Source organism: Rhyacophila brunnea, unplaced genomic scaffold (genome assembly GCF_057557595.1).
Source record: "Rhyacophila brunnea isolate RB1 unplaced genomic scaffold, BYU_Rbru_1.0 scaffold_10, whole genome shotgun sequence".
Lineage (NCBI taxonomy): Eukaryota > Metazoa > Arthropoda > Insecta > Trichoptera > Rhyacophilidae > Rhyacophila > Rhyacophila brunnea.
Window position 1 is genome coordinate 19,054,520 of NW_028232752.1, and position 20,678 is coordinate 19,075,197.

General features: G+C 35.0%; 2 protein-coding genes across 4 annotated transcripts in view; both read left to right on the forward strand.

The window, feature by feature from the left end:
- The window catches only part of LOC147078961 (uncharacterized), a 799,973-nt gene that overhangs the window by 349,754 nt on the left and 429,541 nt on the right, over nt 1–20,678 (forward strand). The gene's annotated exons all lie outside the window — the stretch shown is intronic.
- Moe (moesin) overlaps nt 1–20,678 on the forward strand; it is a 123,007-nt gene that overhangs the window by 100,304 nt on the left and 2,025 nt on the right. For all 3 annotated transcript variants that reach the window (XM_085952000.1, XM_085952010.1, XM_085951993.1), the window contains 7 exons: nt 11,747–11,869; nt 12,700–12,851; nt 13,508–13,738; nt 15,821–16,081; nt 17,177–17,417; nt 18,852–18,998; nt 19,838–20,056. In XM_085952000.1, coding sequence (XP_085808126.1) covers nt 11,747–11,869; nt 12,700–12,851; nt 13,508–13,738; nt 15,821–16,081; nt 17,177–17,417; nt 18,852–18,998; nt 19,838–20,056 — 1,374 coding nt within the window. The remainder of the gene's footprint in view (nt 1–11,746; nt 11,870–12,699; nt 12,852–13,507; nt 13,739–15,820; nt 16,082–17,176; nt 17,418–18,851; nt 18,999–19,837; nt 20,057–20,678) is intronic.

Consider the following 20,678-nt stretch of genomic DNA (forward strand, 5'->3'; position numbering starts at 1 on the left):
AATACTTTTTTGACATCCCTGATGATATTAGTTAATACTACATTTATTACATGTATTATTAGTTAATTATGTCTCAGTAATATTCAATACTACTTAGAATATTTTTTGTTGCCAGGTGTTGTTTATGTGCAGTATAATTAAAATAATATCACTAAGTGTAATCATTGTTGCACGGTTGCAAAAACTGTAGTGATTACTTTAACAGGAAACAATTATTATAATACAGTCTTGAGTTGATGTCGCAATTTGATGCAACCGACTTCCTTGTTGCAATATGAAAAAAATCAAATCGATGAGACCGCTGCTTTGTGCAGTCTTATCAATTTGCTCTTCCCTGCTCTTTTTTTTTGCAACTCTGCTGTATTATGTTATTCCATTATGTCCGATTCCGAATTCATTATTATTTAATTTTCTTGTAAATGCTAAAAATTACCGCACACATTCTTGGTAATATTTTAGCAATTAAGCACCGGTGATTAATTACGTTTCGTTCGTTCGTTTTCTTACATTAGTGGTGCATAATCCGCCGTGTCATATTTTGTTGCGACTAAATCGGTGTTTTTAAAACTTTTTGTCACGTGGCGCCCTTCGTATCTAACAGCGCCCTAAAATATACCAATTCGTGTGATGGGTCAGCCTCACAGAACAGATTAATAAATAGAATTCCGATATGCTATACCACAATACACCACATTTTGACGCAGGGTTTGAATGTGTGTGTGCCCTACGAAAATGAACCACATATTATAGACGTGCAACGGCCTGTTGCAACTTTCAAATACACTAATGTTGAATGAGCGTCAGTGCATAAACCGAGAGCAGTTGTCAGAACGGATGAAAAGTTGAAAATGACGTATTCTTGACACGTGTTTAAGTTTACCCCATATTCTTCCACACTCGATCAATTACGCAGGTATGAAATTAAAAAAAAAAAATTATGGAAGTTGTCCTGAAAGCTGTTTGGTCTATCCAGAAGTATCGATATAGATTTGTCGAACGCAAAGCAACCGTTGCGTTGACGCAGTCGATGTTTGCTGTCCTGTGTCTGAGCCCTAAGTGAATCTCACAAAACCTGCCAGTATGTAGTACCCAAATTCATTCAAATAAGGTTCTTTGAGCCTATTATAAAATTCAATAAGTGGGTTACCCCCTTTGCCTGAACATAGTCAATTACACTACACAAAAAAAATTAAATAAAAAAGACTTTCCTTGGTAAAAAAAAAAGAATATATTGCATGATTTACTTCGACCACTTAATATACAAATCAACATAAACAATAGTCATTCGATTAATTCACATCATACAAAGAACAATTTCAAGGAAAAGGAAGAAAAATTGAAAACATCACAGATATTTGTACAACTATAGTGAGGTGAAAGGTCGAAACGATGAAAAGGTATATTTGTACAATCGACAGATCGGTTGCCTGTTACCCACACCCGTTAGTTATTTCAGTTCCCATTATTTCTGAGTTCCCTGGTCGACAATCTGCTTTCTTTTAAACCTATAGTTGTGCTTATTCCATACAGATTAACCAATCAAATATTGCAATCAAACTAGGCACAGCTACACAGGGACATACACTGGGAAAGTATCACTCTTTAGACCTAAATTGCCGTGCCATATTATTTTTAGTTTCTGATATTTACATATTACACACGTCGTTAGCACCGCAGGCGAAAAAATCGTTGACTCCACCGAATCTACTCTAAACAAAGTGATCCACACGATCTTACTGGGCGTAACCTACAGCTAAACCTCATTTTTCTCAGATGTTGTAACCATGTCCACTTATCCATAGTATCTTCCTGAAAGTATTTTTGAAAGCATGTCTAAATTATTGTTTTCAAATTATGTACTTTCTGTGAAAGAATGTTAGTTCTCAGACTTTGTGAATTATTCGTTTATTTAAAAAGATGTACTAAATACTATACTAATACACCTGTGATTCGCCCATCGTGCGCCACTGTATAATGATTTACTTAAACTCTTGTTATCAATACCTATACACTGAATTATCCAATGATATCGTCTCGTGTCAAACAGTGGTTTGGTTAGTGCAAAAGAGGTTTGTTAGTACATAACTTAATTGAAATGCGAGGGAAAGGGAGTAAAGGAACTCGCATGTAGGTCGGTAACCGCCAATCCCATTAGCGCAGCCGCGATTTTCCGACATTCCAACGACATCTCGCGGCGACTTTTACGTTGCTGGGAGAAGAAGGTGGACTGAATATTGCAATAGGACAAGGCCACCTATTGTATACAAGCCCAACACAAATTTTGGCGCCAAATCTTGGTGGTCCGGTCAAAATTAAAATGTGCCTAATTTTGAATTAAAAAAAATATTTTAACCAGATTTTTCGTCTTTTAACTAATTACTAGATCATATGCCAAAGTACCTACATACTGAGACCGTAAAAACTATTTTATGATACCTACCCAAATAATAGATTCTGTAAGTCGACATCTTAACGCAGTGTTAGGGCTAAGACATGCGGCGTTGAAAATCATTGCAGATTGCATTAATAATACTAATCTCTAGGCTACAATTTTCGGCTGTTAATTTCTAGACTAATCAAAAAATAATTACAAAATAAAAAGAACTTTTTATATACAACGTAACGTTTTTAAATTTTCTGTTGAATCATATAAATTTCACTTGACTAGCTTAAACAACCAAAAAAAATGTATTTGATAGAAATAATACTGAAATGTCATTTTGACACTCATTGATTTCCATAGTAACGCACGTATATATTAATAATTTAGTTGTTATGACCCTAGCAACCAATAATAGTCAATTGGATTACGGATTTCCTCCGAAATAACTTTTCATACAAAACAGAATTAACTGAAAATGAATTTAATTATACTTAAAGATGGCTAAAAGTATTTAAAAATGCATTGGCATCGTGTTCTGATATATTCTAAAAGTTTCAAATGTCTAGCTAGTCGGGAAGTTAGTTAAAAATCGATTGCAAGATTTGTACCGGACAAATAAGAATACGAGCTAATAAAAACGTTGTAATACGCTTCATCGATAGTTCTATAATTATTATCGTGTATACATTAGTAATAAAAAAACACACGATTTCTGATTTAATTTATTCGTTATTTCGACGCAAACTTTGGATTTCGTTTCAGATTGTCATTTATTTGATAACTATATAATATAACGAAAATTCTAAATAATTCACTGAAATATACATATTATCTATTTTTCAAAATGCATTCATTATTGCTGCGATTTTTTTGGTTTCACTATTGACTAAAATGTAATCTAATAATACATATTATGTTGTATTTAATGGGAAGTTGCGCAATTCATCGATGTTTTAAATAAAAGCAATAGGTATATTAATCTTGTTGTATGCAAACGGCAGCCGGATAACATTCTGGAGAAAGGGGTGAAGTGCATCGGCAAGACGTGGCGGAGGTGGAAGTCCTCAGACAGTCTGGACCGCCAGGAGCAGGACTACGACGAGGACGATGACCTGGTAAGAGGGGGGCGCTCAGCCCCGAAGTCGCGGGTCGGGCGCCTCCTCCCCCCGACCCCAGTAAATCTCGGACGTCGAGTAAAGCTGTAGATTAGCGATGTGATGTGAAAACCTCGTATTTTATGCCAACGTTGACTTCGTTGAACTCGATTTGTATTTCGCTAGACTTGACAAATCGTTGAATAAACCTGAGGTAAATCATTTAGAATTAAGTTGAACTCCTATATCATTAATTTTATTAGCTTAGCGATACGTTTATCCTGTGATAAATGTCGTGTGTATAGTTGCCCATAGTTTTTGATTCCCATTTATTTTACTTTTGTATGTACATAGTGTATTCATATGGCGGAAGATTGTCAATGACCGTTTAATCGTTAATCGTTTTTGTCTGGTATTGTCCAATGACATTGGGTATTGTCACATTTGTTTATTATTTACAATGAAGTTATTTTAATATTATAATCTTTGGTTACATTATGTGTGCACCATTATTGTAGATTTCTATCTTGCGATTTTTGATGTATCTTTGAATTTCAATACTTGGGCTTGGATTATAGTATATTTCATTATTTTGGCAGTAGGTACTGCTACTTTGTTCTGGGCCATATCCATTATTTTTTGGCTTCTGCATGTCGCTGCTCTAGATAGATATTGAGTGCTAAGCATAAACCATCCTCCGATATTCATAAACCAGGACGTTCTTCGCTAGTCATTAAACACCGGTGCCACCACTAAATATAATATTATTATGGGCCTCCACGGAGTGGAGATTGTATTAACAGATTTTTATCTTTACGAGAATTGGATGTTTGCCACTTGCTCAACCTATTTGGTCCATACTCTGTGTCCAGAGACATAATATTGAAGAAGAAAAAACATGTGATATTTTCCAGTCACGGTATTTGAACCCGAACCCACTACATTATAATCTGACACGTTACTTCTCGGCTATCGTGGGCTTTAGTTATTTTAATTATTTAACGAAGACATCTCTGCATCTGGGCCTAAATCATTCAGGTACATACGCAAAGAGTTTGTATGTGCGATGTCGCTTATAGTTGCACCATAGAATATACAACGGGGAACAGTTATTTGGATAAATCTAAAAATGGTAAAAAGCTACATTATTTATGACCATTTGTGATCACAATCACTTGTCTTAACTCTATCGGTAGTTAACATTAGTTTTGTATATCATGACTTTGCACAGCATAGTTCTTTGCAATTATACTCGATTTACCTTGGAACCAGTACCCACTGTGTTTTTATCCAGCCCTGGGTCATCTTTTCAACATGTTTATTTAAGCATTTACCGAAAATGTCAGTTACAAAATACTACACCAAGGTAATACCCAAGTACTTACATGAGTATTTTTTTAATAACACCGCCCATATTATACAGTTCTTCAACTTTGATTACTCTCTGATATTATTATAATAGCTAATATCTTCACCTGGCACCGAATTTTTCACAATTCGTTATGCCAATATTTCTTTTAACCGACCGTTTCACAATAAATTAATCGGCGTGAGAAGGTCACGGTCCAAAGGTTGCGCGTCGCTGTGGCAAACATTTCCCAAATCACAGCCGACATGATCCCATCTTCTAGTTGGATTGTTACTGTGTAAATAATTAATTATTCCGTTTAATTAATATGAAAAAACTAGTACCTCCTAGTCAACTAGTGTAATAAGTTGTAGTCCTTGACCGTATTGCGTGTAGATACCCTTGTTTGACTTAGCATTGGTCAGTTTAGTTACTGTGTTCTATCGTCTTCCTTTCTCTATTCACACGATATTCATACTACGAGGGTGGGTCAATAAGTCCTTAGAAAAGCCGACAGGTGGCGCGACTAGTACTGTAAGCGGTTTGTTTTCATGCAGCGGCACTACCGATTCAGTATGCTGCGAAGTTTCAATCAGATTGGTCGGGTTGTTGTTTTTTATTTTCGTACATTTAAAAAAAAAATTGCTTGTTTACAAAAATGGAGAAAATTGAGTTTAGAGCTGTTATTAAACATTTTAATATAAAAGGGTTAACAGCAAAGGAAATAAAAAATGAGTTGGATTTAGTTCACGGCATATCTGCTCCTTCACTTGCAACTATTTATAACTGGTTAAATGAATTTAAACGTGGTCGTACATCAACAAAGGATGAACCACGCTCAGGACGTCCTGTAGAGGTGACTACACCAGAAATGATCAATAAAATCCACGAAATGGTGTTAAGTGACCGAAGATTAAAGTTGAGTGAGATAATTGAGGTTACAGGGATCTCAAAAGGTAGCGGCATTTCTATTTTACATGACAAATTGGGCATGAAAAAAGTTTCTGCAAGATGGGTGCCGCGTTTGCTCACAGTCGACAATAAACGCAATAGGGTGGTGGCCTCTAAAGCCCTGTTGTCGCTCATGCAACGCAATCCGGATGAATTTTTTCGTCGCTTTGTGACTGTAGATGAAACATGGATACACCAATATACTCCCGAGACGAAAGAACAGTCAAAGCAGTGGATTGCGAAAGGCGAACCATGTCCAAAGAAGGCGAAAACCGTAAAATCAGCTGGTAAGGTTATGGCTACTGTATTTTGGGATGCACGTGGAATTATTTTCGTTGACTATTTGGAAAAAGGAAAAACAATAACAGGGGATTATTATGCATCTTTATTGGACCAGCTAAAAAACGAAATTGAAGAAAAACGGCCTCATTTAAACAGGAAAAAAATTCTCTTTCATCAGGACAATGCCCGTGTTCACACACGTTTACGATCAATGGCTAAAATTGAAGGATTGAAGTTCGAATTGGTCGACCACCCACCGTATTCGCCAGATTTAGCCCCCAGTGACTTTTTCCTTTTCCCAAACTTAAAAAAATGGCTAAGTGGACAACGTTTTTTTTCAAATGAAGAAGTCATCGATCGGACAAATGCTTATTTTGAGGACCTTCCGAAAACTTATTTTTCTGACGGTTTAAAAAAATTGAGAAACGTCTAACCAAGTGTATTGAGCTCCAAGGAGATTATGTTGAGAAATAAAAAAAAAATACAAAAATAAAAACTGTTTTAATGCTTTTTTCTAAGGAATTATTGACCCACCCTCGTATCATGTTTTGTTGTTTTTAGAACTTTTTTATATCAACACTAAAAGACAGTTTCAGTAGTTTAGGACAGATTAGCGGAAACAATTTCATATGTGAATCTTATTATCTACCTATATAGTATTGGTTTGTCCCAATGACATTAATATGGACGAATCATCTGGAAAAGAAAATGACACTCACTTTATTGTCGGGTCTGCCGAATGGCATAATTTGTTCTAACGCCATTACAATAAAGGTGATATTGCTATAAATTCCTGATGCTTTTTGTTGGGTCTGCCGAATAGTTCGGTTCGAACGCGTACGCTCAAATGAACATTGACATTAGAAACACTGCTCTAACGCCATTACAATAAAGGTCATATTGCTATAAATTCCCGATGCGTGATATCGCATAATGGAAATTGCGTGACGTCTACCTATACACGCGAATTTACTTGCTAGCTACTGTATTGAGTGCGTCGTCCATTAATAATGTCATCGGTTTGTCCATAAAATGTATGCGTTCAACCCAGGGAACTCAGAAATAATGGGAACTGAAATACACAACGGGTAAGGCGATAGTAGGTAACCGACTCGAGTAAGGAAGAATCCGGGTTAAACTTTCACACGTGTTAAGAATACGTTTTACGTCGAATACTAAAAACTGCTCTCGGTTTATGCATTTACGCTCATTTAATGTTGGTGTATTACACACACTATTGCACGTGCATAATGCGTGCTTCATTTTCGTAGGACACACACATTCAAAAGCCTGCTTCACCATGCGGCGTATTGAATATTGCCTATCGGTATTTTATTTATTATCTGTTCTGTGGTTCAACCCAATGGCGAATTTCTAAACGTGTAACCAGATAAAGAATACTTGTAGATGCTTCATTCTATCTATAATATTATAACCAGGCCGCGAAAGCTCTTTTGTGTTATTTCACTTTTTTTAAATATTAATTTCTAACAACGTTTTTATCATGTAGCAACCCATTAAAAACCATAAATGAGATATCTGTAGAGCTTTATACGACCTACATAATATTTGTATTAAATTTCCTTATTTTACGACTACATTTATTAATCTTTTTAATTGTTAGACTGACTGTTACTGTGGCGTTATATAGGAAACTAATATTTATTTACTTTAATGCATTCATTCAATTACTCTGGTGTTCTAGTTCACCCTTTCTCAAATTGTTTTTATTTGCGGACAGTTTTCGTCAAAATATACGTCAGATAATGGACCCCTACATCTCCGTATTGCCTTTAAAATGAACTTTATAATGCAATAAGAGCGAATCTCACAGATTTTTGACATAAATGTACGTATTTCACCTATTCTCCGTGTCGGCTTTATTGACAGAATATTGTATGGTATGGTGTATCCCCAGTATATAAATGATCGGTAGTCTCTTTGGTTGACGAAATTATATTGAATGAGATTTCAAGATAAGCTGATAACCGATTGATTGGTTGATTTATCATTGTGAACACACTAATAGTATTTTGATACTATCTAGATAATTATTATCCAGATACGTCATGCATTTTCACTATCATTACGATAAAATAATATGCAATTAATGTGAAACTGTATCTAATATAAGCAATGACATTAATATGGACGAATCATTTGGAAAAGAAAATGACACTCACTTTATTGTCGGGTCTGCCGAATGGCATAATCTGTTCTAACGCCATTACAATAAAGGTGATATTGCTACAAATTCCTGATGCTTTTTGTTGGGCTGCCGAATGGTTCGGTTCGAACGGGTTCGCTCAAATGAACATTGACATTAGAAACACTGCTCTAGCGCCATTTCAATAAAGGTCATATTGCTATAAATTCCCGATGCGTGATATCGCATAATGGAAATTGCGTGACGTCTACCTATACATGCGAATGCGCGAATTTACTTGCTAGCTACTGTATTGAGTGCGTCGTCCATTAATAATGTCATTGAATATAAGTAATATATTACATTCTTATTTAATATAATAACATATAACCATTCATATATGAAATTCTGTCGTAAAATACTATCTAACACAAGCCGACCTACACGCATCGATCACCCACATTTCTTGTTTCTTGCTGTTGTCATTAGGTTTCTGATATTTTTGTATGACCCTATCTTGCCCTTAAGTGTTTTAAATCGACATTCGTGATATTTTTGTTGTTTGTTTATAACTTTAAGAAAAATATTTTATTTAAAGATTGAATATCTACATATTTTAATTATCTTGGGATAATTTAGGGGTGCCCTGCATCAACAGTATATATAGTATTATTTACAATTTACATGGATCAAACCCATTCACAATCGTACAGATATATTATCATAGTCATAATTAATTAAGATGTTTTTGCTTATTGTCGAAACATTTTCGCAATGAAATAGAAATTAATCAACTGTAGGAATAAAACAAAATAGTTAATTTAATACACGTACGTATGTCGGCTATTTTGTAATATTTAGTTATATAATTAAAGGAAATATTTTCTCATCTGAAATTGGCTTTATTAAAAAAAGTGGTATTTCGTTTGTCCAATGACATCTTGTTAGATAATTATTATTGTTTTCTTTGTTTCTGTTAAATTAGCATCAATCAACGTCTGGACAACTCGCTGTGTCGGTGTTGCAAATATGCATGTAATTTATGATGGTTTTTTTCACTTTTCTTTTGTGCTTCCTTCTGGGCTTCGTGGATATGGCATGCCAAAAGACAGGGTCCATGCCTTTCTCCTCATGGGTGAGTATCTACTACTTGGGTGTATGTATCCAGATACGTATTAACTAGCAGTAGCTTATCATGTATTGATATCACCGATTTTTTTTTAAATGTGTATCGACTGCAACAGAAAACAACCCTCACAATATATTATATCCCCGTGTGTGTACATACTCTGTGCCTACATTTTTATTATATTCCATCATTCCTAGGGTGTATATACAAATATATAGGTACGCCATGCCATATACGACGGATGGGCAACTTTTTATAGCATGTCACTTGCCGAAACGAATGTCCTATCTCTTCATTATCTATGACGACGAGAGCATATATAGACAGCAAATAATAAAATACCATAGGTGCTTGCTTTCAAATAATATAGTCTTCTATTTTTTTTTCATATACATGTTATATAGAAAAATCTGTAGACGAAAAAGCGATAATGATACTCGTGTTCGCGAAGTGACAAGCTATATTGTGGGTACTATAAATTATGATTGCTGTTTTATATTTAGGGGTCGTCCGTATATGACGTCACACTAAGGTGTGGGGTCTAATATAATCCGATTATCTTACATGAGAGGGTTGGGCCTTAGACTATAGATATATACAGACTATAGTTGGGCGGAAATCGTATGATCTCATTATTTATAGACGACCCCTTTATAATTTACATGTAAAGAAAAGACACTATCTTCACTTATCTACAGACACAAGAGTAAAGAACCAATTTGAGAATGGTTGATAAAATAAAATAAACATTTTTTTTTATATTATGCATATTAGGTGTGTGTCACTTCAATGGTGTTGACTATCAATAATTCTTGGTGGAAAGTTATTGTAATAATTAAATTAAAACACAATTTAAAATAGTAGCTACTCACGCTTTTGCTTATGTGTGTTTTAGCACCTCGATCTTGGCGATCGCATGAGAAGTTGAAACAGTGTTAATTAAATGTGCACATTCAATTGGATTGCATTTTACGCGTGCCCAAATTGCATGCGATACATATTATGTGGAAACATAATTTAATAAAGATCATATCCGGTTTCTTATACGTAGAGGACATTCCCAACTGAAAAATTTACCTACTTACGTATTTTGTAGCTCAGGTATCATAATAATATACAACAAAAGTGTTGCTTATCGAATTTCAATAAATTCTCGATGTCTGCTGTCTGTTTTCAGAGATGTTATGTTATTGCAAGTAAAATGCGATAAGTATATAGCCTGATTGTGGAAATATTAATAATTCGAATGATGGAATATCCAGTTTGATTGCAACCTATCATTTATGTTTCTCACGCCGCCTCCTTCGTGAAATGTCTCACTGCTTCTTCAAAATATGCATAAAGACAATTGACTTAATGCAGTAATCGTAAATACGTTTTTTGTATAACTTTCTTTTTTTTTGGCTGCCATTTTGCAAGTCTCGAATGAGTACAGTTTAATGAAGTGAATAGTAATTATTATGAGATAGGTTATGTGCCTGGTGGTGAAAATTGTTGCCAATTAAAAATAAATCTCTGGGTTTTTTTGGCGCCTTTTTATGACAAATATTTTAATCAACAGAAAATATTATTAGCTGTTAACTATACTGTAATTTGTTAATTAAATTGAATACAAATTAACCTACTTAGGTTATTACACATTATAAAACTAGATGTATTTAATAAATATTTTTTTAGTGACATTAATAATACAGTCAATTTGTTAATCAATAACAAAGTTAATCCTTACAATAGTTGTCATTATAAGTGATTATAATTGATTATTTATTGATGTTGGTAATAAATAATTTATTTTTAATTTAATAACTCTAAAAATATAGATCTACCCATTTAATAATATTGTTAGTTTTATATTGTATCCATTTCAAATATTATTAAAAATGTCCACTGATAAAACAGTCTCATTTATTAATTATGTATTTTAAATAAAGGAAATGAATTCATAAATGCTTGATTTATATTTTTTGTGAGTGTTCTGATTAGATAAATTGTTTTTCCCTAATAAGGAAAGGATCTCATTTTTTGAGTGCATTACTAAATGCAATAGCTGTGGGACTTAGTTATAATTTGTAGGGGAAAATAATTATTTATTCTTTTTGCTGCCCACTTTTGTTAAGGGTCCTCCATATACGACGTCACCTCCTAATGGGTTATGGAGGGGGTAGAGTATAAAATGTGATGTCACAAAACCAATAAAATATAAACTCTTTTCCGTCCAAGATGACATTATACTGATGTCGATCACTTTCAACAAATTAATTTTCTATCGAAAGTTTAGAAATGTGACAAATTAGTGAGGGAAGGTTAAATATTTTGTGACGAAATGTATGTAAATTTGTGTCGCCACTTATAGGTGACCTCCGAATAGTCTTGTCATATCATGTACTAATTGTTTATTTATTTTTATTTCTAGGTGATGAACCAAGATGTGAAGAAAGAAAATCCTCTGCAGTTCAAATTCCGGGCAAAATTCTACCCCGAGGATGTGGCTGAGGAGCTCATCCAGGATATCACCCTTCGCCTGTTCTATCTTCAGGTGACCAACCTCTTATTTTATACTCTTGGCTTATCCTCTTGGATAATCATGAAAACATCTATACCACTCAGAGTACACCTGAGTCATATAAATTTTTCAACTGCTATACAACAGTGATACACAATTTTTGGGCCATGATGCCATTTCTTGAGTTCCACCGATTAAATTTAATATGTGAATGATTCAGTGAAAAATGGCAAAGTTCAATTAACATTGAGAAATAATTTTTCCAAATTTTTACGTGATGTCTATGAAGGGTCTTGTCTGCGATACAAAATCGTCTTGTCTGCGACACAGCCATAAATCAAAATTTGTAAGAATTTTGTTCCTTATTGCTTCTCTTGCTCTAGCCTAGAGACAGTAACGCGCAACCTCTCCAAAGGTCAACTTCGTCTACAAAAATTCCGTCAGATGCCAAAGCAGCGATTATAGTGTATTGGTACCGCAGAAATCTAATATGGGGAAATATTGGGCTCATGTATCAATTAGGCACATATTGATGCACAGTGCACCCATTGTCGAAATAAATATTGGTATGCACGTCTGTCATTTTGATCACGGTTAAGTAGGAGATATGACGACTGGTGCATTTGACGTTTGCATTATAAATGGCCGACCAATGACGTGCGACACGCGGTCCAAGTCTAGTGAAATTTGTTGTCATTTCTGTTTCATTTCGCCACTCGTTATGATTCATTATGGGCCTGAAAATAAGCTACGTAATGCATAATCCCACACATTTACATAAGTATGACTATGCATAAGCCACTAAGCATATACAAATAACCATGACTGAAGTAAATTTTTACAATTTCCTTTATAATTTCCAGGTTAAAAATGCCATTCTCTCAGACGAGATATATTGTCCCCCCGAGACTTCAGTTTTGCTGGCGTCGTACGCAGTGCAAGCTCGTCACGGAGACTTCCACAAAGCACACCACAACTCGGGATTCCTCGCCAATGATCGCCTCCTTCCACAAAGGTATATTATCACCTTGTGCTATAGAATATTTTACTAAGCACTTTTATTATTACGAGACCTTTAATAATTATTGTAAACCAATTCATAAAATATTTAAAAATATATATAATATCGTTTCGAATGGTATAATAATAATAATACAATACTCAAGTCAAGCCTTTGAAAATGCAAGTGGCTAACATCCATTTCTATTACAACAAAAAAATCTGTTAATATTCACTCTTTAGAGGCCCATATGACCTTAGGATTGGACATGGTAAAAAAACGCTAATGAAAAGCATTTTCATCTCAGTGCAGCCTTGGCCAGTAAATCTCCTTGGAAGAATGTGAACCTGCTACAAATAAATTTGCAATGCGAAATTACTTGCAACTAATCTATTTACTGACCTTAGCAACCTCTTTTTCATCCTCACTTTATTATATATTTCCAATATAAATGTTTTGATGATCGATTGTAACTGTCGAGTTTTCTGAACTATTGGAATATACTTAACCAGTTTTTCATGCATAATATTTGATCCCGTTAACAATAAATAAACTCCATGATAGAAAATTTTTAAATATTGATTTTAAAATTTTGCCCAAGCCCACATTCATAAGAGACTACCGTTAAGTGATGACATGCATGTAGTAAATATACTGACGTCTTTTTTCAGAGTAATGGACCAGCACAAGATGTCAAAAGACGAATGGGAACAGTCAGTGACGACGTGGTGGCACGAGCACCGCGGCATGTTGCGCGAAGACGCCATGATGGAGTACTTAAAGATCGCACAGGACCTCGAAATGTACGGAGTCAACTACTTTGAAATCCGCAACAAGAAGGGGACGGAGTTGTGGTTGGGCGTTGATGCCCTAGGACTCAACATCTATGAAAAGGATGACAAGTAAGAATGCCACCATAGTATTACTCCATTGCTGGAACATCAGATGAGTCCAGTGGCCAAACACTTTGACAGTTCAAGTTACGAGGGTGGGTCAATAATTCCTTAGAAAAAAGCATTAAAACACTTTTTATTTTTGTATTTTTTTTTTATTTCTCAACATAATCTCCTTGGAGCTCAATACACTTGGTTAGACGTTTCTCAATTTTTTTTAAACCGTCAGAAAAATAAGTTTTCGGAAGGTCCTCAAAATAAGCATTTGTCCGATCGATGACTTCTTCATTTGAAAAAAAACGTTGTCCACTTAGCCATTTTTTTAAGTTTGGGAAAAGGAAAAAGTCACTGGGGGGGCTAAATCTGGCAAATACGGTGGGTGGTCGACCAATTCGAACTTCAATTCTTCAATTTTAGCCATTGATCGTAAACATGTGTGAACACGGGCATTGTCCTGATGAAAGAGGATTTTTTTCCTGTTTAAATGAGGCCGTTTTTCTTCAATTTCGTTTTTTAGCTGGTCCAATAAAGATGCATAATAATCCCCTGTTATTGTTTTTCCTTTTTCCAAATAGTCAACGAAAATAATTCCACGTGCATCCCAAAATACAGTAGCCATAACCTTACCAGCTGATTTTACGGTTTTCGCCTTCTTTGGACATGGTTCGCCTTTCGCAATCCACTGCTTTGACTGTTCTTTCGTCTCGGGAGTATAAATAGTGGTGTATCCATGTTTCATCTACAGTCACAAAGCGATGAAAAAATTCATCCGGATTCGTTGCATGAGCGACAACAGGGCTTTAGAGGCCACCACCCTATTGCGTTTATTGTCGACTGTGAGCAAACGCGGCACCCATCTTGCAGAAACTTTTTTCATGCCCAATTTGTCATGTAAAATAGAAATGACGCTACCTTTTGAGATCCCTGTAACCTCAATTATCTCACTCAACTTTAATCTTCGGTCACTTAACACCATATCGTGGATTTTATTGATCATTTCTGGTGTAGTCACCTCTACAGGACGTCCTGAGCGTGGTTCATCCTTTGTTGATGTACGACCACGTTTAAATTCATTTAACCAGTTATAAATAGTTGCAAGTGAAGGAGCAGATATGCCGTGAACTAAATCCAACTATTTCCTTTGCTGTTAACCCTTTTATATTAAAATGTTTAATAACAGCTCTAAACTCAATTTTCTCCATTTTTGTAAACAAGCAATTTTTTTTTTAAATGTACGAAAATAAAAAACAACAACCCGACCAATCTGATTGAAACTTCGCAGCATACTGAATCGGTAGTGCCGCTGCATGAAAACAAACCGCTTACAGTACTAGTCGCGCCACCTGTCGGCTTTTCTAAGGACTTATTGACCCACCCTCGTATAAGGAGGTTTAACATTAATTGTATGAAATTCAAATAATTGATTGTTAAAAATTATTAGATAATATCCTATTGGTATTGGATGATTACGTGCCACATAATAAATAATGCATACAAAATCTATGAAATTTTATTTGCTCGCAAAGTATAGACAATATTATTAACTACTTTCATATTTTTAAATAAACAAATACACCTAGGATAAAGTTATTTTTTGAATTAAACAAATTAGGCTATGGGTTTCTCTCTTTGCAAGCTATTGTCGAAGTGTTTACAATTTACTAAGGAATTGTGGAACTGTTTTTTTTTTAGAATCATATGTTGCAACCGTTTCATACATTTGAAATATTTACATAATTTAAATTTGAAATAATCCATAGATTTTATTGAAATTACATAAATGTTTCTGTTTGCTAACATTGCTCACAAATTTGAAATAATCATTTACTATCAAATCATCATCACCGGTGATAAATTATATTAAGGTATGTTCCCACTGTTTGGACTTTGACTAAGTGCAGAAATTTTAACATCGGAGTTTGATAGGTTCATTCCGTTCTTAACAATTATTTATCTTAACAATTAACAATGCGCACTATTATAATTTTACAAAATTCTTCTGACTATAGAAGTTATATTAATAGGTTTATTGAATCTTGCCATGTAAATATCAGTTCGATAAAATAAATAATATTCTATCGTGTATTTCAGGCTCACCCCCAAAATTGGCTTCCCGTGGTCGGAGATCCGCAACATATCGTTCAGCGAGCGTAAATTCATAATCAAGCCAATAGATAAGAAAGCGCCTGACTTTGTATTCTTCGCGCCGCGCGTGCGCATCAACAAGCGCATCCTGGCGCTCTGCATGGGCAACCACGAGCTGTACATGCGCCGACGCAAGCCTGACACTATTGACGTGCAACAGATGAAGGCTCAGGCACGCGACGAGAAGGTTGCCAAGCAACAACAGAGGTATGTTTGCAAGATCTATTATTAATAAGCCCATAGCATCCACCACAAGGTTCACAAGAAAGGGATTAACTGTTGTGCATTAACCCAGTCAGCTGACAGTGATCAAAAAATCATAAGTATGATGATTAATTATACATGTCCGTCCAATTTAAAGTTTTTAACGACCCCATGATGGCTGAGTGAGTAACTTGTCAGCGTATGGTGTTGTGTTGTCCCGGGTTCGAATCCTGTGTTTAGCAAAAAATACACATGTTTTTCAATTTGTGTATGGACCTAATAGGTTGAGCAAGTGGCTTTTCTCATAAAAACAAAAATCTGTCAATACAATTTCCACTCTGTGGAGAGCCATATAGACGATATTATGTAACAAGGAACCAACCCTCGAACACATGTTAAAATATGGGTTAGTGCTAAATGTGGTTCCCATAAGAGTCAATTTTTTGGGTAAAAAATGCCACGCGTGTAAGTGAACGTTGCCATCTATCGTTGTAAGAACCAACCAACATTCATATATGGACTGTTTTAATTTTGCAACAAAGAACCAATCAACATTTTTTTTTTAAAAATGCATTAATTTCCTCAGATAAAGCAAAAGTTTAGTAGTCAATATAAATAAATAATTGCTTTCAATATAATGAATACCACATTGTTTACCAACACATAAAACATAAAGGCATTTATTTAAGTCAGAAGTAAATTTTTGTGGATTGTTCTTTGTTGCATAATACCGCCCATATGATCTTCTTTGGATCAAACATGGTTAAAAATTAAAAAACCTTCAAGCAGATCCAGTATCAAAACTGGCTGTGATCTATCATACTGTCATTTATTCATTGTACAATAATGTAAGTATTATATTTGATAAGGACACAGAGGGGATACAAATTAAACAACACTCAATTTGACACCAATGTATGTGTATAAGAAACACATTTATCTTTAAAGAAATGTTTTATGAATGATAACTGCTATCAAAACCATTAAAAACTAAATGACAAAAGTTTCAACAGCCACTTATAGACCCTTCTAAATTGAAAAGTGTTCAAATGAAGAGCCATGTACAAATTAACTATAGCGATTATTCCGAATTGACAGGGAGAAGCTCCAACTAGAAATTGCGGCTCGTGAGAAGGCGGAGCGCAAGCAGCAAGAATACGAAGACCGGCTGCGAAGTCTCCAAGAAGAGATGGAACGCTCGCAGGCCAACCTGGTGGAGGCTCAGGACATGATCCGCAGGCTGGAGGAGCAGCTCCGACAGCTGCAGGCCGCCAAGGAGGAGCTCGAGGCTCGCCAGAATGAGTTACAAGCCATGATGACTAGACTGGAAGAGACCAAGGTTTGCAATATTCTTTTTGCACAATGTACCTAATACTGTAATTCAGGCTTTAGCTATATTTTGACCTATCGACCATTGTTGACTGTCTCAATGTGTTTTGAACATTTATAATTCACCTCATGGTTACCACACCTTTAAAAACAAATATTGAAGTATAGTAGAACCTTGATATAATATATATATCTAATAAATATCACGTCATACCTTGCACTTGAATTCAAGTAATAATGCCGTCCTGCTTATAGACTGAACGTAGCACTGACGTTTCCAATGTTGGCCACTAATTCACACAACTGCATACCGGTTTAATTTGTTTGTTCGAAGTGAATGGATGCATTTATTGCCAGATGGTTGGAGTGGACCCTTTTTTGAGTTACTCCTTGCTTGTTATTAATTCTAACAAAATTTCTGACAACAAATCGTCTTTTATTATCTGCCTCTTCTGTCAAAAAAGTGAGGTTATTTACCACTCTGCACTGTTGGCATATTTCAAATAATTCCAGTGTTGCAGTGTCAAATAATATAATATTTTCATTGGATTTTAAAATGAAAATTTTTAATTAAAAAAATACATCCGAAGCAGTAGAACACTACAAATTTTCGGTGCTCCTACTCCGGATAGAACCTCATTGCTCCACTGCTCTGTGCTCCTGCTCCAACGCTCTGTTTATGTCTCTGTTAAAAGTGAAAATGAGGATAGTAGTGAAAATAGCGAGGAAGAAGAAACAACACGCCCAAAAAGTAATAAGATCGCACCTCAACAATCCAATAACATTTATTGACTATTCGTCATATAGCGAAATTTTACTTACATGCATTTTCGTACTTTTAGAGAGTTGATAATAAAAAACGACAATCTCTTCAAAAGTGCAAGCAAAACTTTATTCTTTTTTCAAAGCAGGATTACTGAAAGCAAGCGCGCATCGACATCAAACATTAATGTAACTCAACAACAGTGTGAGGTATATCATTCGAAGACGAATAAACAGACTTTCGGCTTTAACTGACACCCCCTCACCCCCATCAGTCCGTTATATCGAGGTTCTACTGTAGTATAATATATTAACATTTTCAATTATTTAACATAAATGAATCGTGAAACACTTGTTTTAAACTACATATTATTTTATTGAGAATGTGAGAAAATATAGTACTAACGCGTGATTCATTAGTTTTCCAAATATTATATGCATGTCGGCTGTGCATATACAGCAAAATAGTAATTCAAGTATCAAAGATTTGAACCGACGAATCAAAATATAGCAATGCCTACCGAAGAGAGGCCAAAACTACACATATTTGTGAATTGGCAGCAATTAAAAAAAATGTTTTCCCTCACATCATCAAGCTAGAAATACAGTAGCAATACAGTCTGACAAGCAAATGATTTATTTTTGTTTCATTATTTTTATCAAATTATTTGTTAATTTGCAGAATATGGAGGCGGCGGAAAGACTAAAGCTGGAAGAGGAGATAATGACAAAGCAAGAGGAGGTGATGCGCATCCAACAAGAAGTCGAAGCCAAGGACAGTGAAACGAGGAGGCTTCAAGATGAGGTTGAAGAAGCAAGACGCAAACAGGTTTGTACTGGATATATCGCACAGTGAGTGTAAAACCAAGACATATTTTGGATATATTAGGGTTTGAAGTCTTCGTTTTGTTAGGAAAAAAGAGTTTCTAAAAAAAAACACCATAATATTTGGTTTATATGTACATTATATTGCATGTTCTTTCAGTTACTTCACTTTTACATTATCAAGTTCACGACTTTTGCAGTTATTTTGCATTTAATCTCGAAATTGAAAAATTTGCAGATGCCTTGGTTTTACACTCACGGTGCGATTATAACTAGGGAATTTATTAATTTTAGATCCACGCAAACAGTCAATTCCATAATATATCATGGGGTTTTACATTCAAATATTGGTAAGCCTCGAAATCATGTTATGGAATAATTGCAATTTGAAGTTCGACATGCCCTCTGAAATCAGGCATAATGCTAATTTTTTTGTACTTTATGTACATGTTCTATAATATATCGGATGACATTGAATTTTTTTCTAGCATACATATTCATATAATAATTATAGACACATAATCCGGTGTTAACTCTAAATACCTAGATTATGGATTTACCAACTTTTGGCAGCAACCCCACGAATATATTAGATATTTCCAACTTTGAAACTTAAACTTGTGGACTGTGGTATTTTTATAATTTACAATAGTTTAAGATGATTATGTTTCAGTGCGCCGCCAACTTGCAGATTTATTTTTCTTTGACTACCACCAATTCAAGAGTTGATACTGAAAGCTTATAAGCTCAAGCTCCCTCTAGCCTTTATTCTAACCCAATTTCTTTGAATTAGATCAATTTTATTGTATATATTTGTTAATTAAATAAAATTCTAATTTGCAGCATGAAGTAGCAGCCGCTTTGCTAGCAGCCACCAGTACGCCCCAACACCACCACGTGCGTGAGGAGGCAGAGGACGGAGAGGGGGAGGAGGGCTCCGAAGAGGAGCTGGCCAACGGTGGAGGGGAGGACCTCATGGGGGCCGGGGATAATGTCGTAGATCCCGTCGAAGACAGGCGCACTCTCGCCGAACGCAATGAACGTCTGCACGATCAGCTCAAGGTATACACCGCATCAACGTTTGCATTGTATTTTATCAGTACTATTTGATGCATATCTTCAGACCGTGTATTAATTCCTAAGAATAATAGAATCTTGGGTATTGATTTAGTCTTTGGTCAAACTAGAAAATTTTGAATAGCTTATACCTGTTTTACTAATTATAACTTATTATAATTATACCTAATTGACTATGTGAATATGCAAAATGGTAATATAAATTATAATTAATTCTACAGATTGGTTTTTTAGTCAATGGCTATTTCGGATGTTACATCATTAACAAGACTGCAAAAATCTCTGCTTAAGTCTCCTCGCAGAAATAAAGAAAAATACAGTATTTTTCTTCTCATTCACTCCAGTGCCTTTATTTATATAAAGGGTACAATACCCACCATGAGTAGAATATATTGCGACAGAATTATGGAGTTGTTATTTATTACTTTGGTTACTAAAAGCAATTGCTTAGAATAACCAAGATAATAACTCAATAATCCCTACGAGACACATTCCACTCACCGTGAATACAATGGAATAAAGGCGCAGATTCCGTCTCTTTCTGTGAGTGAAGTCGATAAGCAGAAATGAATCATTAGTCATTGCGGTCTTGATAATAATGTAACAA